At 39.9% G+C, this 27,300-nt stretch overlaps 1 protein-coding gene across 4 annotated transcripts in view; it reads left to right on the top strand.

Moving 5' to 3' along the window:
* Positions 1-1,108: 1,108 nt before the first annotated feature.
* Positions 1,109-27,300, top strand: part of REV1 (REV1 DNA directed polymerase) — a 57,105-nt gene continuing 30,913 nt past the window's right edge. For 2 of the 4 annotated variants that reach the window (XM_080575512.1, XM_080575511.1), the window contains exons 1-8: positions 1,109-1,264; positions 12,987-13,095; positions 14,644-14,710; positions 15,505-15,637; positions 16,661-16,829; positions 21,952-22,101; positions 24,539-25,248; positions 27,118-27,225. In XM_080575512.1, coding sequence (XP_080431638.1) covers positions 14,654-14,710; positions 15,505-15,637; positions 16,661-16,829; positions 21,952-22,101; positions 24,539-25,248; positions 27,118-27,225 — 1,327 coding nt within the window. In that variant the 5' untranslated portion in view covers positions 1,109-1,264; positions 12,987-13,095; positions 14,644-14,653. The other 2 variants (XM_080575514.1, XM_080575513.1) reach the window with 2 other exon arrangements.

The following is a 27,300-nucleotide window of genomic DNA, read 5'->3' as shown; positions in this document are numbered from 1 at the left end:
TCTGCCTTTCTGCTCCACAACTGCCCCCTAGAGAAATTGCTCTGGAAGGAAACAAAAACGCACACATCCACTCACGCAGCACGGGTAACAGTTGGTTTGCTCCAGACTGGCAAGGACTAAGCTTGGTAGAGGCATTTCTCAGCAAAGGTGGAAAATGTTGGCCCAGTGAAGTGGATATGCTTTAGATAATGTACCTTTTTCTGAACAGTGTCTTGCAAACATGTTGTTTCAGGTAAATAATGCAATTTCTGATCAAAATTAGAGAGAAAGCAGACAGCCACAACGTCTCCGGAATTTGAGAGTTTAAGGCTGGTCTAAACTCTGGTTAGCACTTCTACCTGGCAGGGAACACCCACCTTTTGAATATGGGTTTCATTAAAATTCTGAGTAAAAACCGATTTATTTATTTTTTCTCATGAAGGTGCTAGGAGGTTTCCCTTGAACATTTTTCTAAGTGAAATGAAGAAACCACGCCCTGGCTAAAATAGCTGAGGGTCACCAGACTTTAGTAGACATGAACTTCATGAACTTGACTGTTCCTTATCCTGCCTGGATACTTTGACAAGTATGAATTGGGTGTGGGGAAAAGCCTGGCCAGTCCTAACGCTCTTGGCTCCCTCACACAGCGCAGGGCAGGGAAACACTTGAAAACTTTTTTCTAAAGCATGGGACAACCATTTCTGTGCTCTGACAATGCAAGTGGAGGAAAGAAGGTTATGAATAAGGGCTTCTCTTACAGAGAGGCATGTATCTTATTACTGAAACTGAACCTGTGTGGGAGGACTGATGGGCAAACTGGGGTTTTGGCCAGCACGAGTGGGGTTCTATCAGCGTGGATTTGTGGGACTGGGGCCATTTTCTCTGTATAAAGCGAACTCAACCACGGCCCAAGTTTCCCGTTAGCAGCAGGACTAACGAGGCCTGCCTTCCTACGGGCACGTCTCGCTTCCCCTCACGGGGCTCCCCTCAGCGCCCCGCCAGGGGGCGCCGCCGCCCCGCGGCCATCCCGCAGCGGGCGGGCGGGGAGGGGAGGGAAGGGAGGGTCGCGGAGCGGGAGCCGCGCGCGCCCGTCCCGTCCCGCCCCGCCCCGCGTCACGTGCCCGGCGGGCGGCCGTTGGTGGCGCGAGGCTCTCCCGTGACGCGCTCGCAGGAAGGGCGGGGGGAGGAGGAGGAGGGGGAGGAGGAGGAAGGCTGGCGGCCGTTACCGGGGGGAGCCGCCATGTGAAGCCCCGGCCGGCAACGCGCGGCTGGGAGGCGGCGGAAGGTGAGCGGCGGTGCGGTGCTGCGGGCTCCTTGCTTCCTTTTCTCTCCCCCCCCGCCCCCCCCGTCATGGCGAGGCCCCCATGGCGGTTGGCCTAAGAGGAAAAGAGCCGTGGGGGGGGGGGGGGGGGAAATTGGGGGGGGAGCTGCGGGGCCCCTGCCCTGCCTCGGCCCCTCCCTGCGGCCTGGGCCTGAGGAGGAGGAGGAAGGGGGGTGAGGGGGGGGGGTTGTTATGTAACCGCCGGCGGGGGCCTTCGGCGGGGAGGCGGGCGTGGGGGGGGAGGGGAGGGGGTGGGGGAGGGCTGAGGGGGGGTGTTAGGGCTTGAGGGGGGAGGGTGAGGTTTGGGGGGCCGCAGGTGCCCCTCCCCCGCCGGCACCTGCATGGGTACCCGTGGGGGGGGGGGGTGTTGGGGGGGGTCGGCAGCGAGGGGTCACTGCGGGGAAATAGGGGAGGGGACGCGGGGATAAGGTGTGTGGTTTGGGGGGGGGGGGAAGCCCGAGCCCTGTCGCAGCCCCGCCGCCCTCTCCTCCCCCCGCAGCCGGCTGCGGATTTTGCGCCCCGCGTTGGCTGCGAGTCGCCTGTGCTGAGCGAGGGTGGCTGGTGGGTGAGGGGGGAGGAAGGGGCACGGAGGGCTCGCCTCTTCCCCCCCACCCCCCCACCTCCTTCCCCGCCTGCTGCTGCTGCTGTGTTTTGCTACGTAGCCAGCGCCGGCCTGACCCAGCAAAAGGCCCCTGATGGGAGGTGCGCGGGGATGGCATGTAAACCTTGAGAACGGAGGGGAGGGTGATAGCGCGAGCACGCGATTATTTATTTATTTTTTTGGGGGGGAGGTAGGAAAGCTGTGGTGCGTGCTGCAATGTTCCATTATCCCCCGTGCTTTACGGTTAATGTCAGCCTTCGGAAAGGCAAGGCCTGCAAATGCTCCATTTGTGTTAATTAGAGATTTTTCTCCCTGAAAAGAAGAGTTGATGTTTATTACGGATCTTGATTTAAAGTCTAGGTCCAATCTCAAATTTGATAGTGCAATGCAAAGAAGCAAACCCAGCAGATTGCAATTACATGAGCTGAATTTTAACTATAACCTCTTACATCTAATAGCAATTAGGCAACAGTTTAAAACAGTCGTATCGGAGCAACAACAACACCTAATGAAAAGGTTACAGCCAAAATACGTTTGTGAAGCAGCCCCGTTTTATTAAGATATTTAACGCAGAAATCCAGATCTCTGACAAATTCTTTCTTTGCCATCTTGTCTCAAGCGTGTAGTTGCTGCCCATCCCCACCATATTTGTCTTTCACTCAGCCCAATTCTTCCACTGGACGGTGCACCAAGTCCCTGTTGGTAAATAATCCCAAGCTGTCAGACTGGAGGTCACTGCTAGGACAGTTAGTAGAGGCTCAGTGCAGACACCTGCCTTGTGACTTACTGCTGTTTAACTACTTGGAGATAGATTGTTTTTAAAGTAAAACTGTAGTAGTATACGGGAAAAAAAAAACCACACCATATTTCAGGCCAATGTAGTAAACTCCATGTGTGTATTTTTGTGCACAGTATATGTCTTCAGTGCGTTATTCAGGAATTGGCCTTCGAAGTGTATCACCAGTCTGTCTTTCTGGATGGTGTTCATCCTCTTACTTAGCCATAGCCTGGTGTGGTGCAGCCAGCGTCTCGTAAGTGGGTGCTGAGTTTGCTCGATCTTTTCTCATCCCTCGACCTGGATGTCTGTCTTAAGGAAGCTTCATGGCAAATTTTCAATCTTGCTACCATCCATTTCAGCTACTAGGGAGATTTAAAAAAAAAAAAAAAAAAAAAGACTTAATACAAAACCTGGTTTTGAGTACATAGGAAAAATGTGATTACAGACTTTTTAATGAATTAATTGTTCAGGACAAGTAGGAAAAAAATAGCTTACCTGACCCTGCCATGTGCTTTCCCCCATTTAATCTGTAAGCTATTGTTTACGTTATGAAGAATGATTTTTTTATTGAACATCTTTCTGCTTTAATTAAAGGAGTATATTATCTCTGAGATCTCTGTCGGCTCTTAAGAGTGTGTTTGTCTGGTACAGATGTAGCAAGGGAGCTAAATACCCAAATGCTGAAACCCTCCCCCAAGAATACAGTGTAGATAAGTTTGGTGACAGTGCCATGTGTTTACAGAGCATAGCAAAAGGAGGAAAAAGTGGAAGCAAATAGAAACGGGAACGTCCAGGTAGTTATAAAGAATGTTGAAAGGAAAGAGAGCAAATCTAACTGGGTGCAAAAGAGCATGAGGAACAGGCGAGGAATTCTCAAACATGGTTCATGCAGTATGATTGTGGAAATGTCTCTTTTTTTAAGAGTCAAATTTGTGTAGAGCTTCTTCTCCCTGAGAGCAGCTTTCTGCTCTGTTGTGGAAACCAGACAGCATTTTAATTGGAGACACAGCTGGTTTTAGGGAGGAGGGCTTCTCATGTCTGTGGTCCCTCTGCTTCTGTATTGCATGCGGAGTAGCTGGTGCTCATAAGATAGGAATGAGAATTAGGAAACTCTTCTTTCTCGCTCCTTAGCGGAAGAGAGGTGAGTATGTAGAACAGCTTTAAATTCTGGGCAGTGATGATAACTTCCATTCCTGTTGCTTGTCTTTTCAGAGCTAGCTGAAGGGCTGCTGCTACTGTAGTTAAGGAATCTGTGACAGTTAAATTCATCTGAGAGATACTTTTAATTTGGTATACCCACAGAAATGATCGCTATATCTTCTATATTTTTTGCTGCAACTGTCTAAGCAGACCATGCCTCCTGAATTTCAGTGTTAACTTTTGGGAAGAGTAGATGGTGTGCTTTCTTTTTCCTAGTTCATTTCCTATCTCAAAGCTTAAGATCTCCCAATTGGTATTCTTCCTGTTTAATAGTGCTGAAGCTGGGGGTTCGAAATTTGCTGGCATAAATAAAGTTTAGCCATGTTGTGGTTAACTCTTTCGTGTTAGTTTTGCATCCTGTTCCCAGCTATCTGTAAATACTTTAACCAAATCCCAACGTAAGGAGGTAACAACTGATAATTTCCTTATTTGGTTTGCTTGAATCACAAAGACCTTTTCAGCTTCTTGATTTATGGAAAAAAAAATAATCCTGAAAAAATACGTAATTCAGTTCAGGATAAGACACTGCTCAGGTTCTTTGCAGGTAAGTGCAGGTGGATTGGTTCGAATGCCAAAACTTGAAAGCAGTGCTGACGCTGCGCAGAGTAGGGTTGAGATCTGCTGCAAGGCTTTTCAGTGCTGGCTTAAAGACTGTCAGTCTTCTGGCAGGGTGGGTTATGCAGTGTGTTTTGGCAGGGGCCTTGGGGCCATTACTGCACCTTTGGGGTCAGCTTCTAGCTGTCGGTGCATCTCCAAAGTGAACAGCAGTTCTGTCCACCTTGTTGGCGAGTTCCTCCTCCTGAGGTGGTTCCCGTCAGCTCTTAGTCCAGGACACCATGAGTAAGCATCTCAGGCTCTTCTGGAGACCTAGGAGCTGCTGGTGTTTAAGGAAGTCATGACAGTGTTGATAATTCTTACAGGTAGGAAAGCCCACGATGACCCTGTGGCGTGTAAGGTGGAAGATTACTGTAATTTACCAAGTAGGGTAAATGCATTTTACCATTTTGAGCGTTTTTTTTAAATGTAACTCCCAGTTGAGCTAAAGAAATGAAATAATGATGTTTAGTGGAAGGATAGTGTTCTGGTTTGAGTCCACCAGTTGTTTTTAGGAAATATTGGAGCATTGGGAAACTTGAAAAAGGGGCTTGTTAGTCGCTATTTCCTGGATTTCCATGCTGAAATCACATTATTTGGTAAACTGTTAATCCTATGATAAAATGGTACTGGGGAAAGGGTGTAATGAGTTTTCGCTCTAATCTCTGATTGATCAGGAATTTGAAGTGATAAGTGTTGCCCCTCCATAATGATTCCGCTTATTTCTATGTTCATTTTTAACCTAGTAAGATCTACAAGCCTCCTGTTTGCCTGAGGAAGGCAGTTTTTGCTCTGTGGCCTTTTTGTATTGATCTGTCTCTACTAAGTAGCAGTATAATGCTGTTGTTTCAATGTCAGAGGTACTTACAATACCAACTTGAAACCACATAGGGCCAAGAACACAATTCTGATGCCAGTTTTGTTTAGGGATCCTGAAGAAATACAGCATTTTTGTTTTTTTGTAAGAACGTACAACTGTTTCCAATAAAATGTAGAAACACTGTGTCTGAACCCTCAGTATCACTTTCAGCTGAATCTAAGAGGAAACTTGAGAATATATAGGATCAGATCAGAAGTTTGCCCAGCACTGAACTGTTTCTAGAAGTTGCAAATAATGGATTCCAAGGTAATACTAAAGAAACAAGTAAACTAGGCAATAGATTAAAAAATATTTCCATTTTGTTTTGATCTCTCCAGTTACAAGTTTCATCTGATTTCCTGCTAGTTGTGTTGGTCTGAGTGGATGATAAGAGTAATATCAATAGATTAAGGAAAGATATAGGTACATAAAACTTCAAGGCCATGGAAGGCATATCTTGTGAAGATTTTACTTCAAAATAGAATTTGCTGCTTTGAGAGTTTCAAAGGCAAATCCAGAAAAAAAAATGGGAATGGGACTATGCAATGACAGTTGCATTTAAGAAACACCATTCATAAAGTGCTGCAAACAAAAAATCAACCTATTTAAATGTTGACTCTGTAGTGAGCACTATTTTTGCTAACAAAGTTGCTTCATTTCCTCCAGGTTTGCTACTGTACAAAGTTAGTACCACCCATACATGTGTGGAGAGATGGTCCTCCTTAGTATCTGACATCAGGTCCCACTTGAGATTTGCAAAGTGGATGTCTTATCTCTCTTTCTTTTTCCCCGAAGAGCTTGGCCTGCTCGGCATCTGCTCAGTGTACGCTGATAACACTGAGTTCAGCATAAAGCACAACTGCCCTGGGCGCTTCCACTGAAAAATAACTTGTGGAGAAGAAATGGAGCCTTCTCTTTACGTTAGTTAAAATGTTGGTCCGAGGGCAGATCTGTGTCTATGCCATTCCAAAGTAGTTAATCCGGGTACTGGGTAATGAGATGGTCAGCAGCAAAGTCAAGTTGAATGTGTGTATGTACACGCACACCTGTGCATGCACAGAAACACATACATATGTATGGAAACAAATACATGACATTAATCAAAAATGTCATCTCTTCTGACAAGATTTCACCAGTCTGCTGACCCGATGCCTAGGGAATCTGGGAGACCTGAAGATGGTATATGTCAGAGGTTTTTACCGTCAGCTTCTCTGAATTCAATGTTAACAAATTCAGAGTGTTCACAGGTCCCTTGTTTTGGTCACCTCTTGAAAATTCTTCATTTTTTTTATTCAAGGTAGCAGCAAGTCTACTCGTTATCTGGGAAGTGGGATCTTTGTTTATTTATTGTACTTACCAGGGCTTTACCTATGCTTCAGTGTATGCTCTGTGTTTAAGACAAGAGTTGTAGGGCTGGATTGTGATCAGACTGAGGTGTGCACAAACCCAGGTTTTCACTTCTAAGCAAATTCTATCAATTTATTAGGTTAAAAAAAAAAGCAAACAGCCCACCCTTCCTCTTCAAAGAAAAAGTAACACAGTTCCTGTTCTCAAATACTATAGCCAGCTAAATATATATGGACTTGAAGAATACCCAGCTCACGTATTCATCTCACTTGTCCTTGCAGATACTCACTTAAGTCCAAGAGAGAAAGAGAATTTCCTTTTAGTTTGATTTACAGTCTGTTCAGTATGTTGCTAGAGAGAATCCTAATTCTGCAAGCTGTTTCTTATCCCAATTTGACTTACTGATTTTTTTCTGGAATCTAGGCACTTAGAAGCTGGCATAAAGATTAGGAGTGTGCTACATCCTCTAGGGATTGAAGTCCCAAAGGAAGATGAGTAACAGAAATAACGAAGCCAGTTGCTGAGGTCTGCTGAAATTTGCCAGCGTATTGTGGCAGTATGAACAGTTGTATCAAAGAGGTCATGTTTGAACTAAAAAGTGAATTGAGCTACATGGTTAAATCTGTCCATGAAAATTTATGGGGAGGAGCCACTCATCACTGAGGAACTCTGAAGTGTGGGGAAAATATTACCAAACAATGCAGAAATGTGGAAACTCAAGCCAGAGTCTTCTGTGAGCAGAAGAAAAAATTCAACCAAGTTAAACCACTGCTTTTGACAAGCTCTAAATGGACTGTAGCTGCTACTGAATGTTATTCCTAGAGGGGAATGAAACATTGACAGTTGGTCTCAAATTGAATCTGGCTTGCTATTTTTCAAAGAACTAACCATCTCAAATGCCATGTATAAAAGCAAAAAGAGTGTCTTGTTGAAAACAAATTGCTCAAAGGTAGTGCAGACTGCAGAATGATGCACCACCTTGTTTTAGGACAGCAAGTCCTCTGCTGTTCTCTGTACCCTGTGCTCATGGTTCCTTAAGTTGTGACAGTTAAAGTCGTCTGTCCCAGGCTCCAAGTTGGTTGGGAAAGACCTAAATGTTGTCCTGTACAGCTCTTGTATAAATTGGTTGATTGCTGAACAACCGCTTCAGGGTGATGTGATGATTAGTCGACAAAATAACTGCATCTTTCTTAGTCGCTGCTTGTAGGTAAAGTATTTAGTCCTTGATGTTAAAGTAAACTGATCTGAAATAAAGATCATTTTGAGTTCCAGAAAGAGTTTGGAAACTGGAATAATTTACTTAGCAAAGAGTTCCTGTGTCATCTTCTGAGAGAGTGCTAGCACTGAAGGTGAGAGTGTTGTTTCTTTGCTGTCAAACTCAAATAAAAGCATGGTTGGAACACAGCCTTAGAATAGTCATCTACACATAGGATTTGATTCTGAAGGACTGTTTATTCCATGTGTTACAGGGGTTGTATGGTATTTTGCCTCTTTAGCACATGCCATGGATGCTCACCTTTTTGAAAAATACCATTTCTAGATTTCTCATACTTGCTACCAGTTTTATGTCCAGTGCTTAATTTGCTCAGGATTTTCACGATTGTTGTCTACCTCACAGTCTTAGGTTTACTTACAGGAGAAGGGAGTATTGTCAGGTGGTTTTGGGGACAGATTTTTTTTTATGTCTTTCAGCCAATTTGATTTGTGTTGCTTTACAATATCATCAGAGATTGGATTGCAAACCAGAACTTGCTGGTTGACCCTGTAATACTGGTGCTTATAGTTAGAAGTGACTGTAGTACAGGCACGTGTGAGTTAGGATGGACTTAGGACTTCTCTGTTGTGCGACTCTAACATTCTTTGAAAACTCTTTCTAATTCAATGGAAAAAAGTAAGGTAGTCTACCCCAGTTGTTTACTAGGGGGAAGAATATAAGCAGGGCTGGTAGTGAGGAGCAATTAGCTTATTGCAAATCCACATCCCTATTCACAGCACAGTTGGTTGTTTATAACCATGACCTAAAAGCTGGTTTCCGGAAATGGCTGAGGGATTCATAAGCTGTCACTGGCACCGCAGGGAACAGTCCCACCCGTCTGCCTTGGCTGTGTGTGTGACCCTGTTGTGACTCGGCTCATCTTGCTGACCTGGTAGAAATTACCCCTTAGGCTGTGTGGATTTTCCTCTTATTTGGCCCAAAGTGCCAGGCATAGGGGTCGTGGGAGTGCGGAGCTGGAGTGGAGAGGCTGGACGTAAAGGAGGCCAGCTGGTCTCTGCTGGGCCAGCAGAGGTTGAGGGGCAGCCCCGTTCCTTTTGGTGGCAGGCGGCCATCAAGTTGACTCAACCGTCTTGTGAAACTTCACCCTGAGAGTTTATTTCCCGCCTAGAATAAAATTCAGTTGCTTTGCAACATCTAGATTTGTTTATTTTAATATGGAACAGTATTGTTAACTCAAGTGCCTAAAATCACAGGGGTTTAAAAATAAAGGAGCTTAAAAAAAAAAAAACTCTTAAACTATCTTTTTTAAGTTCCTTTACTGGATTCTGACATTTTTAGTACATAGTAAAAAATAGTTTTAGACCCTGTAGCAGCAGCTCTTTTCCAGAAGACTCAGCCAAGAATAGGACTCTTGTGCTGAGAAATGTGTAAACACGTAAGACAGTTCTTTCCTCAAAGAGCTTGCAGCCTAGTGCCAAGCAGGGTGGTGAGTTTGATGTGGGAGCTGGAATGTAGATGCATGAAACTCAAACAGGCCACAAAGTACCCATTTGATGGAAACAACTTCTAAGCCCTGCTGAGTAGGGATGGATTCAATCTAGGGTTCAAGCAAAAGGTTCTGATATTCATTAGTGGTGGCCTGAGATAGCCGTACTTCTGTTAGTGTTAGAGCTGCACCTTTGAGAATAATGTTTGTGGTATTTGAACACACTAATTAAATCAGGTCCTTTTGTACTAGAGGACGTCGATAAGGTGTTTATTCTGGTCAGAAAAGCAAAATGCCTGTTGCTGTGTTCTGCACTTCCACACAACTTTCTGTTACCTGTGATTGGATTATTTGGATTAGAAGTTACTTGTACTGTGTATTTAGACACGGGTCTGGCAGGGTTATTTGTTGAGTCACGGTGCAGTGTCTAGTTGACTTTGGAAATAGTTCATTTGCTTTCCTGTAGTACAAAATATAAAATCTGACAGTCTGAAGAGGCAGCAGAAATGTCTCTGCATCATGGAAAAGGGAATACTGCAGAGCATGGCACAGACAACTGAAGTTTGGGCAGGACTGCTACTGACCTGGAATCAGAAGGCTTGTGAGGATCCATACTCACTTCTCAGAGAGACGCTGAGAACTCTTCTGTGCTCCCACGCATTGTGCCAGTAATACCTATGGTTTCGGTCTGGATTTGTCTGTTACCTCTGTAATCCCAACTATCCCAGTTAATGGAAAGCCACCTACCCTATACAACACCATCCTGATCTTCAAGTATTTTAAAAGAAATATCTTCCTTGAATCAGGTACTCAAATACTAACATCAACATTCACATCTACATCACTTGTTGTGCAGTCTGAAATCTCACAGTTGCCATGCAACTCTCCTATATGCATGCACGTGTTTATAGAATTCATAAAATGTAGGGATAGCAGTTCATTCCATTCCATGATCTGTACAGTTTGATTAACAAGCAGCCTTTAATAATAAGATTAAGTGGTTGTGAATTGGGAAGTATGATGTGAGGCCATGAATTAGTGTGCAGTGGGATGTGTTATATCTTTTCCTAGTGTGCTGTCTTGACTATTTCTGAGCTGCCAGTCACATACAAAGCATCAAAACCCTTAGTTCCTCTTCTAGCTTCAGTTTTGAAAAAGATGTCCCAATAGAATTTTGAAATTAAAGAACTCTGTTTTGTAGAACAGTAAGATTTTACAGTTTGTGTGTGGCCTTCAAAGATGCAGGGCCAAATTGTGTTAATTTCGATGACAGGAGATTTAATATGACTTTTTTTCTTGAAAGGTTGTTTCTTTTGCAATGAAGATTTGGATTCTGTTCCTAGGGATACTGTTTCTGTCACTACAGACTTTTTGTGCAGTTTCAGAGTTTGTTGGGATTTTTTTTAGTTTACTGAATATTTGTGTTCACAAGTCCAGAATGTAAGCATTTCATTTTTTTTGTCTGCTTTTCTGGGTAAAGGGTCATTTTATCATTTGTTCTTGCTCTGGGCTCTGGAGGTGCCCTGCAAATGAGTAATCGTGGTGGTTCACTTTACCTGAGTCACTATGCATTTATGCTCTTGAATTTTTGAAGACTGCTCTGAAACAAGTTAGTATGAACAGAGAAAAGATGAATTCTTGTTTGATCACAAGCAGGCAAATTTCAATGTTTGTCCCTTTTTTGCTTCTCCCCCCCACCACTTGAAGAGTTCTTTACAAAGCATTTCTCCTGCTCACCCCTTCATCTTGATTCCTATAGAGAGGGCTTTGTATCTACTTTACAGTTCTTATTTCGTGAACCAGCGAGTATGCCTCAAATCTTGCCTAATTTTTTCTCTGATTTAAATACATCCTGTGCAAGATGTCTCTCATGTTCATTAGTTCCTTAAGTTTCAGATAAGCAGCTCTAGAGATTGTTAATTTTCAAGGAAAAATCTGCCATGTAAGCACAAGGACTTAGCAGGATCATAGAACAGCCCAGGCCAGAAGGGACCTTGGAAGATCATCAGGTCCATGGGAAAAGGGAGCCTAGGTGAGGTTATCTAGCACCTGTACAGTCACATCTCAAAAACCTCCAGTGATGGGGACCCTACCACATCACTGGGGAGGTTGTTCCAGTGATTGATCCTTCTCACTGTAAAAAAATTTCTTTCTTACATCAAGACAAAACCACTTCTGACACAGCTTGTACCTGTTGCCTCTTTTTTCCATGTGGCTCCTTGTGAAGAGGGAGCAGCGAAGATCCTCCTTAGTCCAGAAACAGTTCCTGGAACTACAAAGGGAGAAATTAATCTCCCAGGTTTTCATATCAGCACTAAGTAAATAATCTATAACTCTCAGGAAGTAAGCCAAAGGCATTTAGTAATCATTGAAATACCATGTTTCTAACTTGTGTGTTTAGAATTGAAGTGAACAGGCTGAGTCAAAAATCACATCTGCCAAGGAAATTGTAAATCATTATCAGATGTTGGAAGTAAGGCATTATAGCCTAGCTTCTCGAATTTTGCAGGCTCTAGGAAGACAACTTCTGAGCGATTGATATGTCATGCTTTTAACACACTAACCTGAAGGAGTCATGTTTTCTGATCTGTAGTTTTAATTAAACTAGGTACATACCCATGATTATGATTTTGATTGGCCCCACAGGTTGTGGTGGCCTGATCTAACGGCTTTTAGACTAGAGGTCTTCCTCGCCTCCCAGTAGCCTAAATAACAATTAAATGTTTAAAGGTTTCAGAGAAGTTTACTCTCATGAAAGGCAGTTCATTGGTTTAACAGGCATCGGATGTTTTTGTTTCTGTCTTACTGATACTGAAAAGACTTCTTTGAATAAGCAAAAGGTCTGTATAGGGGTCAGAATAACTGATGTTCTCAAGAACCTTGTGATTGGAATGAAGAACACCTTAGACTGCTGGTGACATATGTGGGTCTTATACTGCATTGAGGGCTCTCTTTTTCACCAGAGTAAGATAAATGTGTGTGTTTATATATGTATGTACACACGCACACAAAAGATTTTCTGTTTGACAGGCTTTTTCATCCTTTATTGGTAAGGAGCAAGAGTAATCAATGCTTAAAATCCTGGTGATTCTTACAATAACTATGATACCTAAAATCAGTATGTGACATTTTCATGAATAAACATTTTCCTTTCTTGAACCTACACCTTTGTTTTCTGTAAGAACTTCTCAGCCAGAAGTGATATATTTGAATTACAGTTTACTTGAGTTTATGGGAAAAATACAAATTTTCCATATGAAGGAAATCATCCAACCATTTCCAATTTGTACCTTCTTCTACTGGAGAAAAAAGTAGTCAATTTTCTATTTCATGTAGTCATCCAACTCATCTCCTCTCATTTTTCTTCCCTTCTCCTTAAGGGTTCTGTGGTATCTGTTAGATAAAATTCAACACCAACCCCCCCCCCCCCCCCCCAAATTAATTTCACAAAGCTTAACATATTGGAAATTGGTCCATGGGTGAGAAACACAGGTACCTAGAGAGAAAATACAACATACTGGGGAGGGGTGGCTTTGTTTTGGTTGTTGGTATAAAGCTAATCTCCTTGACAAATGATTAATCATGATAATTCTATATTTGTGTAGGTTATGTAACAGATTACAAGAAATATGAGAAGAATAGAACCAGGTGCATCATGATCTTCCTGTGTTTGTGGAGATCCTGAAACATACTACTGAAGCGTGTCTTTTCAAGGTACTTACACGTGCTTTAACTCTGTAATTCAATGGTTGCCTGATTTGGCATATTGACGTTATTCCATGAAAATGATCGTATTTATGAAAACCTTCCTGCAGCTCTCTCTTATTCTGCAGTGAAACTTGCCTGCAGTCCAGGGTGGGTTAGCTGGATTTCAGAGTCCGCCTACTTGGTAGCTCTAAAACAAAAGGGACTTAAGAGATGAAAGCTGGAATTCAAGTTTTAGCCAAGTTATTCAGAGGAAACAAAATTCTAATGTGATAAATGAGGTGGTCTCCAGGACACTGTAGTAGAAGTTGCTTCCTGGATAGGTAAATGACCAAAATGGGTAATTATCTCCAACTATAGTTGTGCGTACTTTCTGTTAGGCTGGAGACTGGGTGAAGCTTCTGTGCTCCGCTACTGGATGATTCTATGGATAGACCAGAGAATAGGTATCCTCTTAACAGCACAAGAGGAAGGAAAAGACCAGTTGACTTCCTTTTTTGTATGAACTGTAGTTTTGTGTATTTTTATGGATATCAAGATATATCTAATAAAATAAAGGTGACTGGCTTAAATTTTCTTCCTGTTAGTTTCAGGGTATACAAGGTCCTATTCCTGTCATCCCGCTCTTAAGAGCTTACAGCCCTAAAAGACAAAGCAGTGTTTTTATTTAGGGGACTGATTAGAATAGAAAGTGAGAGATGTAGTGTAGCAGGCAGTGACCTCATGATCAGACTACACCATTAATCAATATTTTAAAATCAGTGTTACAACAGCAATAGTTAATGTGGATCACTTGGGTACAGTGAGCAGTTGGCCACAGTCCAAAACATTTCTTTTTCTCTCCACCAGTTCTGTTTCAGCTCACTAATCGCTCATCTGGGGATGCTGCTGTGTTCAGCTCATGGTCCAGGGATAAGTGTATTACATAAAGGAAAACTGTAATTTGCCTGGTTAGGTTTGTTTATTTAAAGAAACCTAGCTATAGATCATACTAGATCACTTAAATGACTGGCTTTTCCTCAAGGAAAACATGACCTTTGCTTTTTTTTTTCTTTCTCTTTTTCTTCTTTCTTTTATGTAACTTTATTGTTTTGTGGAACAACAAATGCTTGGACCTCTTATGATTAGCTCTGAACCCATTGTTAAAATTAATCCAGTCTCTCATGCCAGGAGGTGTTTGCCTGCATCCCCCCATGTAAATAGTATCAAAAAGGAAAGAAAAGATTGTTCGTGATTTAGGCAATATTTTGCAGGAACGGTAGCAATTTTATATAAGAACCTCTTATAGGAGAGGTATGATGAACAGGAAGAATTTAATAAATCACAATGGCAACTGATCTTTGTGATGACTTTTTTATGTGAATTACTACAAAATTGAAAAACTGGAATTCAATGCAATTTTTAGTTTCTATGTTAAATACAACTCATATATTTCAATGCATACACACTGAAAAATGTAATCTTTGTGATGTTCTGTAGATGGCCTGTAATGCATGACTGAAATGTCACTGATATTACTAAACATCTAATTGATCGTGTGTTTTTCTTTCTGTGCAGAAGCTTCAGTATGAGGCGGGGTGGATGGAGGAAACGGGCTGCTGATGGCGATGGCTGGGGAATATGGGTATGTTTAAAACCAACTGGCTTTTTTTCTTTGAAGAGGTAAATGGCAAAATGGGTAATAAGGGTTTGCAATTTTGTTAAATATGCTAAAGGTATGCTATAAATTGAAACCTTTTGCTTCACTTGAAAAACACAATTTTTTAAAAAAAAATTTTGAATTTAATCTGGTGTTGAAGTCTTAATTCGTAATCATCCACTAAATTGCGTTATTAATATGTGCAGACTTTTTGAATAGCTTTAACCACCATTTAAAACTAAGTAATTTTAAAATTATTTTTAGAAGTTGTCACCGCTTTCTTTATAGTTGGACATACAGTAACTGAGGCACCTGATTTACTTATGCTTCTACTGTCTTATCTATATTTAAGAACAGAAAATATGTGGAGTTTGAGTATTCTCTGCATTGTTTCTTTGGGCAATGAGAACTCTGGCTTAGCATCCAAACTTGCATTACTCTCTGATCTCTCTTTTCTTCTTTTTTCTTTTTCTTCTGTAAGGGTTTTTATATAGATGGAATATCTTCCTTATAGAATAAGAAAAAAGGAGTATGAAATAAATCCTGTCGTGTTGGTAACAAGATACCGTACCTTGCAGATAAATTTTAGTGTAGAGGACTTGCTATTTTTTGTTTAGGGAAAAAAGCATGTGTCTTTTATAAGTCAACAAAAATAGATTTGAAGGAATGCTGCATACTTCCAGTTTTCTCATAATTGACTAGTTTCAGTCTGTAAACACAAGAAAACAGCACTAGCATCATGGGTTTTGTTTTGTTTGTCTGTTCAACTTAAAAACTAGGGAGGATACATGTCGGCAAAGGTTAAGAAATTGGAGGATCAATTCCGGTCAGATTCAGCCATAGAGCACCAGAAGGATGGAAATTCATCAAGTATCTTTAGTGGAGTCGCCATCTATGTCAATGGCTTTACAGGTGAAGCTTTTATTTTTTAAGGATCTGTTCTGTTTTGTTCCAGTGTCTGTTCAATGTCCAAAGTGTAGTAAAGGACTATAAAACACGTGTGTTTGTATCTAAGTAAATATGTAACAATTCCCATATATCTTAAATTTTGTGTATTATGTTCCTTTTGTATTTCATTATTTAGATTTTCAATATAAAGTCACATTTAGTTTCTGAATATATCTAATACTTTACTAAATAGTTTACATGAATGGTCACTGTTAGAAATAGGAGTAAATTTTTCCACCCTTCACCAGAACTTTCTTGATTTGTGTCCAATTCACTATTCAGAACATTGTTTGTGCTGACCCAAACCTTTTGTTGCCGATGTGGCACCACTGCAAAGGTTCTCCAAAAGCTTTTTTTTTTCCTACTTCTTGCAAAGAATTCTTTTTTACATGATGAAAAACATTCCTAATGTGAATAATTACTGGGGTGATCAGTAATGTTAGAGGGAATAAGAATAGATGTTAGTTTATAAGGTAGTCTCTCTTCCTTGCAGTAATTCAAGAATAGTCTGGTAAGGAAGTGTTACCTGCTTTAAGTCAGAAATTGTACAGTAGGAGTTCTTTGCTGTTGCTAAACCCTTTTGATATTAATTTTCTGTTCTGCATGTAAACTGCTCTCTCAAACCGATTAAAATGCAAGTGAGTTAATCTAATACTGGATTTTGTGTTATGTTGCAGTAAAGTGGTTTTTTTTTTTAGTTTAGCATTAAATCCACTTGAGTATTTTCCCCCCCCCATCCTTTATACATATTGTGGAAAGATCCTCTGTAACAATCAGAATGTTTGTGTTTTGAATCACTCTTTTCAGAAATGTTTTTCTACGTTTCTTAAATGCGTTTCTGATTTGGTCTTTGAAAACTTGCAAGGTTTTCAGGGGAAGAACAATGCTTTGCACTCGTTCTGATCATGACATTGTTTCTCAACCACTGTTTTTCTTAATGTATTTGCTGACACAAAGCAGGAATATTTCTGTTTTAAAATTTTATAGATCCCTCAGCTGATGAATTAAGACGGCTAATGATGTTGCATGGAGGCCAATACCATGTATATTATTCCAGATCAAAAACAACGCACATCATTGCCACCAATCTTCCAAATGCCAAAATAAAAGAACTGAAAGGAGAAAAAGTAGTTCGCCCAGAGTGGATCATGGAAAGGTGAGTTTTGATCTACTGCTTTTAGAGATTTCTTCCTTTGTGGAGAAAAAAAATGTAGAAAAATAGCTTTATAAAAGGTTTCATTTTGGGATTATGGTTTAGTTTAAAATAAATCTATCCTTGCAACAGCTGAGTAAAAATACCACTGTCATATTGAAGATTTGCTTCTTTGTGATTGTTCCTTAGGTAACTTTGCTAAGAACGTTCAGAGAATCTCAGGCATAGCACAAAACCGAACATTAGCCTGTTAATTCCATTTTAATATCCAGTCAATTGGCCAGCCCTCATCTCAATAAGTTTTTATAAATGTCAGATGATGTTTTTTAATTAACCTCTTGCCTTGTGCTTTGCCTGAGTTTCTTATTACCTGTAAATAAAGAAAGTCAATTTAAAAGCATTTTCATAAAACTGAAATTAATTCACCCAAGGATTCATCATGTTATACGAGTTTGTAAAAACAAAATGAAACCCATGGTTTGATTTCCAAATAACTTAAGTCTATTGGTTCTTCTACTCGCTGAAATATATAGGATCAACTAAAGTTGTCCTCAGGCCCTTGAAAAAGATGATAGCAAGGCTCAGAGCAGTTAATCTGGCTTGCATCTGTCTTCTTCCATCTGAGGAGCCCATGGGAAATATGGCAGGCAGGAACACATTCTGGAAATCGTTTTGTCAGTGTCATACTATTCTTAACTAGTCTCTCCTAGATGCCCAGCAGAAACAGGCAAAGAACTGTTTCTGTGTGCATACTTGTAAAATGCTGTTCTCAGTTCCATATAACTTTTTGATTTTGGATTCAAATGTTTCATGTCGTGCAACTTCTTAAATGTGATTGCTGTTTTCTGTTTGTTTGCTTTAATTTAGGTCAGAAATGACAGGTTCTTTGGTTTGGAAAAGATGTTAGTTATTTGTTGTTTTTAAAGCTTTGGTGTCTTACCCATGAACTTCAGTACTTGGAAAATTGGCAGGAGATGTGTTGTGGTTTGAAAGTTGTGGATATTTTCATTGCCCATTAAAGTTCCTAGTGATTTTAACCAAGTTGGAAAAATCAGTTTACTTTCAGTAGAGACCTGCTAAAACTTAATCTATGAAATCTCCTAAAACTTTCCTTACGGCGTCTTGTGTTCAGTTTCTGCATCTCCTGTTTCTAGAAGGTTGTACTGTAAGGTAAGTCAGAAGAGCTGAGGCAGATTCCTTCAATTAGGCACAAGGAAGCAGGGAGCTGACTGTCTCAGTAGAACAGGGCTCATGTCAGAATCTGGAGTAAAAGCTAATTTCACAAGAACACCCTGTTTTTCCTGTTCTCTCAACAATATTGGAGAACGCTCATTAGTTAAATACTCTTTCACTGTGTAGTACCTTGCCACATGGAATACCAAGTGATGTTATCCTCAGTAGTTCAGTTGGTGAAAATCTGTGCAGTGGATCTAGAGGTTTGAAATTTGCTCAATATTCTTATGCACTTCATGACAGTGCAGTCTGATGGACTTTATTTTTGAGTTTGGTTAAAATCAACCCTAAAATGTTACTGTCATGTATTGCCAATAAAACAGTGTTGTTAGATCTTTAGTCCTGCCAACCAAGGTTGCAAAATGAAAGATTGTTTGTCCGTCCAGCTTTATTTCTTTGTGTACACACACTTATGATTTTGTTCTTAATTATATGATCACATGTCGTCTTGTTTCGCTATGGTACTTGCCACATTCTCTACACAGAAAAGATTGAATTCAGGTTGCAAACTGCTAATTCATTGTCTTGTTTTCTGCTTCTTTCCTTTGTAACCCTATTCCTTATTTACTGCATGTGACTTGAAATCTTTGCTGAAAAATGTAATGAATAATTAATTCCCGTCTTCTGTTGGTGCTTATCGCTATAGCATCTGACTGCTTTCCAAAGATTAATGAACTTACCACAGCACTTATCACAATAGCTGTTATTTTAATTTTTTGTTTAGGGGCCACCAAAGAGATTTTGGTAAAACACCAAAAATGTCAGTAATTTGGAGTTTGCCATGTGAACTGTGTAAGATAGGATTTTTCAGAGTTACTTATACAAGAATGGTAAGGCATGTGTTGAAGTTTATTTCTGCATTAAAAGCTTTGCGTATTCTGAACTGTGAACATTCTGATCTATGGTCCAAGTCAGACATTTATAAACCTGTTGTTAAGTGCAAATGGCTGTATCAGAAGCAAGTGGAAGGCCAAAGATGTTGCTGGCCTGCTCTTGAATGGTGGGGGAACCTTGTGACAAAGAATATGGAAAAAGCTGAGGTGCTCGATACCGTGTTTTCTACAGGCTTTACTGGCACAGTCTACTTTCATGCCTTGAAGGCCTGTGTGCCTAGTGGCAGAGTTTGGAGAAAAGATGTGCTACTAAAGGCATACAAAGCAAAAGTTGTGGTTCCCTTGAGCAATCCTGACATAAACAACTCTGTAGGACCAGACAGGATGCATCCAAGGGAGCTGAAGAAGCCAGCTCATGTCAGTGCTGTACCTCTCTGTCATCTTCGAACATTCATGACAATCAGATGAAATCACAGAAGATTGGAAAAAGGCAAATGACTTGCCATCTCCTAAAAGGAAAGAAAAAGAAGCCAGGGAACTGCACTGTGATCAGCTTCACCACAGTCACTGAAGATAAAGGAATGTGCCTTCCTCGAAGCTATGTCTGGGGTGGCACGCCATGCCTGACGGGTCTGGTTGTCCTCTGTGGTGAGGTAACTGGACAATAGGAGAGCAGTAGATAACATTTGCTTTAACTTTAGTAGGGCTTTTGGCACAGTCTTCTGTTGCATTCTTTTAGCCAAACCGAGGAGATGAAGATTGGATAGTGGGCTGCAAGATGGGTGAAAAACTGTTTCTTGACTGTTTAGCTCAGATGGTAGCAGTTCAGTTGAACTAACATCTGTTTACAGGTGACATTTCTCAAGGGTCCATACCAGAGCTGTTGCAGTTTAGTGGCTTTGTTAACAACATGGACATTGGTGATGGCCAATCTGTCTGACACTTCTGAAGCTACATCTGGAGTTCTGTGCCTAATTTTGGGCTCCTCATTTACAAGAGCGAGTGCAGTGAAGAACCACCAGGATGCATAGGGGCCTGAAGCATGTGATGTATGAAGAGAGGCCAAGGAAGCTGGTTTTGTTCAGCTTGGAGAGAGCACTTCGAAGGGGGGATCTAATTGCTGTCTTTCATTACCCATGTGCAGGTTAAGGAGAGCATGGAGCCAGATTTCTCTTCAAGGTGCACAGCAAGAAAAGAAGCAATAGGTGCAAATTGCAGCAAAGAAAAATTTGAGTATAAGGAAAAGATTTCTCATAGCGAAGGAGAGTAAGCAGTAGAACAGCTGCCTGAAGAGGCTGTAGAATCTCTGCCCTTGGGGATATTCAGTATTTGGATGGAGTCAGCCCTGAGCAACCTGAACAAAGTTAGCCTTGCTTTAGGCAGGCTTTGGACTAGAGACCTCTAGAGGTCCTTTCCAACCTAGTTGTTTAGTCATTCTAAATTCTGTGATCTAGGGAGCGTGAAAAGGGGAAGGATGTTGAACAGTGCTTCAACAATGAGATTCCCACTGCTGCCTCTTAATACAGCTTGGGGGGAAAAAAGAAAACAAAACAGCTAACTGTGTATTGATCTGGTAGTGCAGCTACTCCAGTAGCTAAAATCTTAGCATGAGCAAAATCTGTAAATGCTTTTTTTAAATGACCTTGAAATTAATGAAATGATCTTGAGATAATTACCTGGGTGGTTATGCAAGTTCACAGAGTGATACAGGAAACATTATAACCATGCATTTTAACAGCTGATTGGCTGCATCACCATTTTCTATACAAGGAAGCTTTGGAACTCTACCATGTTATTTTCAACTCTGGCAATATATAATGTAAATCATATTCCTTTATAAATGCAATATATTCATGTATCAAACAATATTTAAGTGATATATTTAAGGGTTGTTTTTACTATCCCATTTCCATAGAAACCTTACCATGTACCTATGTGTATGCTAGCCAGTTTTAATTTATCTAATTGGGTAATGCAATCTCCCATTGCATTCTTCTCTAATTGCAGCAAGACAGCTCCTCTGAAGGGCTTCTGTTCCACTGTTCAACTCCCTTGACTGTATTGCAGACTGGAGCTTGTTAAAAAGCACATCTCCAAGAGCAAGTGTTCAGGTGCTGAAGAACAGCAAAGGAGTTTGTCACCGAGCTAAATTCTCTTCAAAAAAATTAAATCCAAGTGTAACTTCAAAACTGGACGCTAATATTAAGCTGCTTTGATGTGAAAGAGGTTCCTCTGTTGCAAAAAGCTTCTGTATCTGTGACAGCGTTCAGTATGACAAGTAGTACACGAATAAGAGGTGGAATATAGGCTAAGAATGTTATCTTTTCTACCAGCAACAGGCATTGGGATGGAGAGATGAAATCATGCAGTGGTGTGTTTTTGAGAGGATTCCACTTCAGTGTCCACGATTTCACTAAGGAATTCAACAGTTATTGAAGTGTAGTTGCAGTTTCAGTGGGAGAAGGAAAAGAAGAGGGAGATACAGTGGGCCATGTAGTACAGAACTGGAATGATTGTGGAGTAGATAATTATGGAACATCTATTTGGATTTTTTTTTCTCTCTAGATTTCTTCAGTGGATTTTCTCACAAGAAGGGGTAATTATCCTTTTGGAATGGAAAAAGTGGGAGTTCCTCTTTAATGGTGAAACGCATCCTAGCAGAATTCTTTCAAGTTGTGCCCAAATTTGTTTGGAACACATGTACTTGAATTGTACCAACTTAGAGATCAGTCAGCATTGCTCAGTTAGAATAACCTGGACCATTCATGATAGATACATATTTACTGTTACCACTTTTGACTGGTTGGTGTTTGTTTCTGAAATGAAATATTTGGGTATGACAAACTGACCTAACACAACTGTGTAAATGTCTTTTTTAGTACCAGTCACCACATTGGATTGAACTGAGAAGTAATTTCTAGTTATTAGAGGGAAGAGGGTTTTAGAAGGGACAATAAGTATGTATTGCAGAACAGAAATGGTAATCACCAAAGTAATAGCTTATTGTGTATTTTTAAATGCTTTTAAATGTAACCTATTCCTTTTTTTGCTTGTTTCAGCATAAAAGCTGGACGTCTCCTCTCGCACATTCCGTATCAGCTTTACACCAAGCAGTCGAGTGTTCAAAAAGGTCTCAATTTTAATAGCATATGCAAACCTGAAGATGCCATGCCAGGTCCAAGCAATATAGCTAAAGATCTCAACAGGGTGTAAGTGTTTCTAATCATATATGCTGATGCTAATCATTCAACCATAACTATATGGCATTTTTAAATTGATTTCAGATTTATAGGTGGCAAACTCTGAGGAAACTGAAATAAGGTAGAAGTACATACGATATAAGTATAATATATTCTTCAGCTTAGAGACAATGAGACTGAGGGTGACCTCATGGCATCCTACTGTGTCCTCACGAGGGGAGTGGAGGGGCAGGTGCTGAGCTCTGCTCTCTCGGGACAGCAGCAGGACCTGAGGGAACGGCATGGAGCTGCAACAGGGGAGTTTCAGGCTGGGTGTTAGGAAAAGATTCTTTACCATCTCCCCAGGGAAGTGGTCACAGCACCGAGTCTGCTGGCGTTCTAGAAGCCTTTGAGCAATGCTGTCAGATACAGGGTTTGATTTTTTGGGTAGTCCTGTGTGGAGACAGGAGTTGAACTTGATGATTCTTGTGGGTCCCTTCCAACTTGAGAGATTTGATGATTCTGTGATTCTATAAGTAGTTGAAGATGGAACTTAAATTACCTTGACTCCAAGGTTTGTCTCTAATCTTTAGATGACACTGCTTGATAACATGACCTGGGAGTCCCTCTATATGTAGCGTATCTGTATGAAAGCAACAGGCATACATTAAAGGATTCTGACTAGTAACGTTGAAAAGTAGGTCTTCATTTCAAGAGTATTTTTTGATTACTTTGGCCGAAGGTATCTAGGAATAAATATTAATGCATGCTACTGGTTAAATTCTTAGTTTAGCCTCTTTTAAAAAAATAAGCGTACCTTACATATGGTAGCACCAAGATTTGAGTGATACTCAAAAGAGCATTAAAAAACCCTATTACAACAAAGAATTTTCTTAAAAGACTGCTAGAAGGGAACAGAATCAAAGACAGTAGCAAAACTCTGGTAAAGAAGTTAGAAGGTGAAAAGAAGCCTTCCACTTGAACAGTGTGTTCTGTAGAGGTGAATTTATTTTTTTTTAATTAAGATGGTTATTGCATTTTTTTCAGAAGCACGTGTTTTACTTTCTTGTACAGAGACAAGAATCACAGAATGGTTGAGGTTGGAAGGGACTTCTGGGGATCATCTGGTTCAATGCCCTTGATCAAGCAATACCAAAGATGCTGTACAAGATACTATAGTTTGGTTATGGTGATCTCTGTTCTTCCACAGTCCACTGATGTATTTAAAATCCAGTTGTGTGTAATGCTGGGGAGACTTTACCATGAATAAGATTTTTATATTTTTAGGAATAAGTAAAACTGGAACACAAAATGAATATCCTAAGCAGTGTTTCTTACCCATATTTTGAACAGTGTGTGATACAATCACCATCACCTCTAGCTATTGCATTGTTGATGTTTTTTTAAATGAGAGGAATATTCAGACTTCTAAAAATATTAATTTAATCTCAAATTGTAAATTTAAAAGCCTTCTTTACCCTGTAATACTATGTACCACTGGATATACCATTGTCGAGCATGCAACTCCTGAAAGCTGTTATATTGAATATAATTTATAATTGTGATAATCTTAACAAAATTATAATAATTAACTGACTTTCTGGTATACTGGATAGTTAATTATTACCCATGTTTTTTTGTAAGTGTACTTAAATTGCTAGCTTTGGGAGTTGGAAGCGGTAGTTGTTTTTTCCAGCAGACCTAGAGTGTGCGCAACTTTTGAAGGCTGTGTTTTTAATTCTACTTAAGATTTCTGTAAAGTTAATTTTTTGGAATAAAAGCTTTGTCTTTGCAGCATCAAAGTAAATATAAATTGCCAGTGCACTTGTGGAAGAATATTTTGTTTTACATGCTTAAAAGATGAAAATTAGTTTGTTTTTTTAAAGGGCAAGAATATGTTTGATTTACAGAGCTTGAACAGGTTTCTTCTTGAGAGAAGATTAAAAGGAATCTAACACATTGAACTAAATCATTTTCTAAAAAATCAAAGTTTTCTATTTGTACTTTTTTGGTAAATAGAAGAGGAAGATCACATCTGTTGATTTTAAAAAACAAAAAATTAAAAATCTCCTGATGATTCCTGCACCATTTATGCTGTCCATGGCAATACAGTTCCATTGCCAAATAAATAATTATTGTAATTCCGTTGGAGACTGATAGTCAAAATAAAGGGCTTGGGAATAGGAGTGCCCAAAATCATGCTCGCATTAGAAAAGATGTGCAAAATCCTGGTAATGCTGCAGTAATAACACAGCAACTCTGTGAAATTTTTTGTACAGCTCTACAATATTTTGTGACATTAAGAGGACATAGCCCAGAATTTGAGATAATTGTCTCGAGACTGTAAAAACTTCCCAGGTATATACTGATAACAACTGATAAGATAATACCTAGCACTTTAAGTGACCTGTAAATGTGTCTTTTTTTTAATAAAAAAAATGGTATTAAATTATCGTATCTGTTTCAGAAATCATAATAAGAAGTGTGAGATGGAAAGTGAGATCACACCCAATGGAACAAGTAGCTGGAATGAAGAAGAGGAAGAAGAAGATGGTGGTTTGGCATTTACGGAGCTGGAGCAGATCCTTCCCGGAAGGAAACAAAATGGAATCCTGTCTCAGAAGGACAGCACTGCCATTTTTAACGGACACACACACAACACGTGTACCAGTGCCTTAAAGACGCAGGATTGCTTGGTGCCCTCCAGCAACAGCGTTGCGAGTAGGTTCTCTCCAGGCCCTGTGCAGGAGGAGGACAAGACTGAAAAAGGCGTGGTTGACTTCAGAGACTGCACAACGCAGCAGTTGCAGCAAAGCAACAAAAATACAGATTTTTCGTGGAATCCACATAGGACTATGAGTAATTCATCCTCGTCTTTGCACAATAATACTAAAATAAATGGTGCTCACCACTCCACTGTTCAGGGGCCTTCAAGCACAAAAAGCACTTCTGTACCTAATCCTAGCAAGGCAGCTTCCTTACCTGTGTCCAAACCTTCAGATTGTAGTTTCATTTCTGACTTTTATTCGCGTTCAAGACTACATCATATATCAACGTGGAAGTGTGAATTGACTGAGTTTGTCAACAGCCTGCAGAGAATAAACAGTGGTGTCTTTCCAGGAAGGGAAAAATTAAAAAAATGGAAAGCAGGCAGGTCTGCACTTAAAACTGACACAGGTAGATACTTGTTTAAGAAGGTTTATATTGAGAAGGTGCCTTGTATCTTTGTTCACACAGTGAATGTCTAATGAGGTGAATTAGGTTAATGTTCAATATTCACATTACAGTCAGGCTGTCTGGAAATGCCTGTGACTTCGATGCGCTGAAAACTAAAGGATTAACTACTTCTGTGTTTGTTTGTTAAATTGTCACTTAATGCAATACTCTGGTCTGTGTTTAATGCTTCCTTATAGAAATACTATTCCTGACTTTACAAAGATATGTAGATTGATTGAAGGGGTGAAAATATATCTATCAAAATATGCAAGTCTGTAGTTGCCATGTGAAAGCTTAAAGGGAAAAAAAAAAAAGAAAAAAAGAAAAACCTTGCTGTTTTTATATAGTTCAGTGTGAAAAATTGAAAGATGAATAACATTTGGAAATGAGATACTAACAAAACTAATTTAGATTTCTGTGTACCTCCAGGTTCTGTTTAAATGGGTAATAGTGTCATATGAGACTTCTGAACCTGGCTTGTGACAGAAGAGAAATGTTTTGTCATTATATTGCACATCAAGGGCCAAAATGAAAACATGTAATTTATGAGAGGCAAAGCGTTGCACGTAGAGATTAAGTATTTTGCATTTTTAGAATCTCTAATTTAGTCATACGCAATTAAAAGGCTAGTTCTGTTCCATTAAAGAGATTCTGACTCTGCTATACTGCAAAAATGTTCGCTTATAATCATATGAAAATACGCTCAAGGTGATAAATTACCACATTCTAAAAATTTATTGTTAGATAAATAATTTAATGTATTTTGTGTTTATGCTATCACACCCCAGTTATAAAACATGTTAACTTATAAACTACCTTAATGTATAATTTTCTGACAAAATACGGTATAAGCTAATACATCTTTACTATCTCTTTGATTTGGCCTAGAGAATTCGAATAATTGCTGTGTTACAGTTGACAAGTAGCAAATTCTGAGGCACCAGCTTGATTGCCTGATGTGTAAATAGGCCCCTCATAAGACAGTCGTCTTGGTTTGGTTTTGTTTGGTTTGGTTTTGTTTTGTTTTTTTTTAAGAATGAGCCCCCAGTGGTAAATTATAAAAAACGTGAAAGCATTTTTTGATTATTCAGCAGTTGCCACTGTTGTCAAGCAACACAGTTCGGTTGATATGTGAAGTATTTTTTCACTATTACACATTATGCATTGTTCAAATTAAGATTTTTTTGTTAGCTCTAGCCTCCTCTGGTAAGTCAGCAACATAGACATGCAGACTTGAGCATCTAGAATACTTGACAGAAGAAGTATTACTAGTATGTTAGCAGTGTAAGTTCTTCAGTCGGTAGTTGTCTTGCTTATGTTTGCATGAATGTAGTACAGCAGTGATGAAATCCAGTTGTGTAGAATGTTTAACACTCATTTCGTGTGTTTGATGAAGAATCAAAGGTAGTTTTCAGTGCAGCTGAACTTTTTTTAATCTTTCAGAACAGTCTTCTGATCAGTGAAAAAAATGTTCTCTGCTGTGTATTGAGTGTTAACATAGTGGAGTTAAGATTCAGTTTCTATAACATGCATTAATCTCCTTGGGTTGAGGGAACTTGATATAGCAACGTAGAAATTGTTAATTGCAAGAAAATAAAATAGAAACCTTAAGTTGATGCATTGTTTAGGTTGCTTAGGTACTGTATGTTTACATTTTTCTGAGTTTTTAGGAAACGTGTATGTTCTCTTCGTGTGAAGAAACAGAAGTCTTTTTAACTTATGATGGTTAAAAAAAATTATAGTCCTTGATGACTGCTATAATCTACTATAATTAGTACTAAAGTATAGAAATTAGGGTTCAAGTTTTCTATTGGTATATCTTCATACTAGGTAATGTGTCTGTTGCGAGCTCAGCCAAGCCACAGAGCTGTATAATGCACGTGGATATGGATTGCTTCTTTGTGTCTGTGGCTACCCGAAATAGACCCGATCTCAAAGGTCAGTATTTCATTCAAGATGCTACAATTCACTCTATTGAGCCTTTTTAAAACAAACAAACAAACAAAAAACACC

Source organism: Anser brachyrhynchus (assembly GCF_964034855.1).
Source record: "Anser brachyrhynchus genome assembly, chromosome: 1".
NCBI lineage: Eukaryota > Metazoa > Chordata > Aves > Anseriformes > Anatidae > Anser > Anser brachyrhynchus.
The sequence above is the reverse complement of the archived record's forward strand: the minus strand, read 5'-3'. Positions and strand labels throughout refer to the sequence as shown.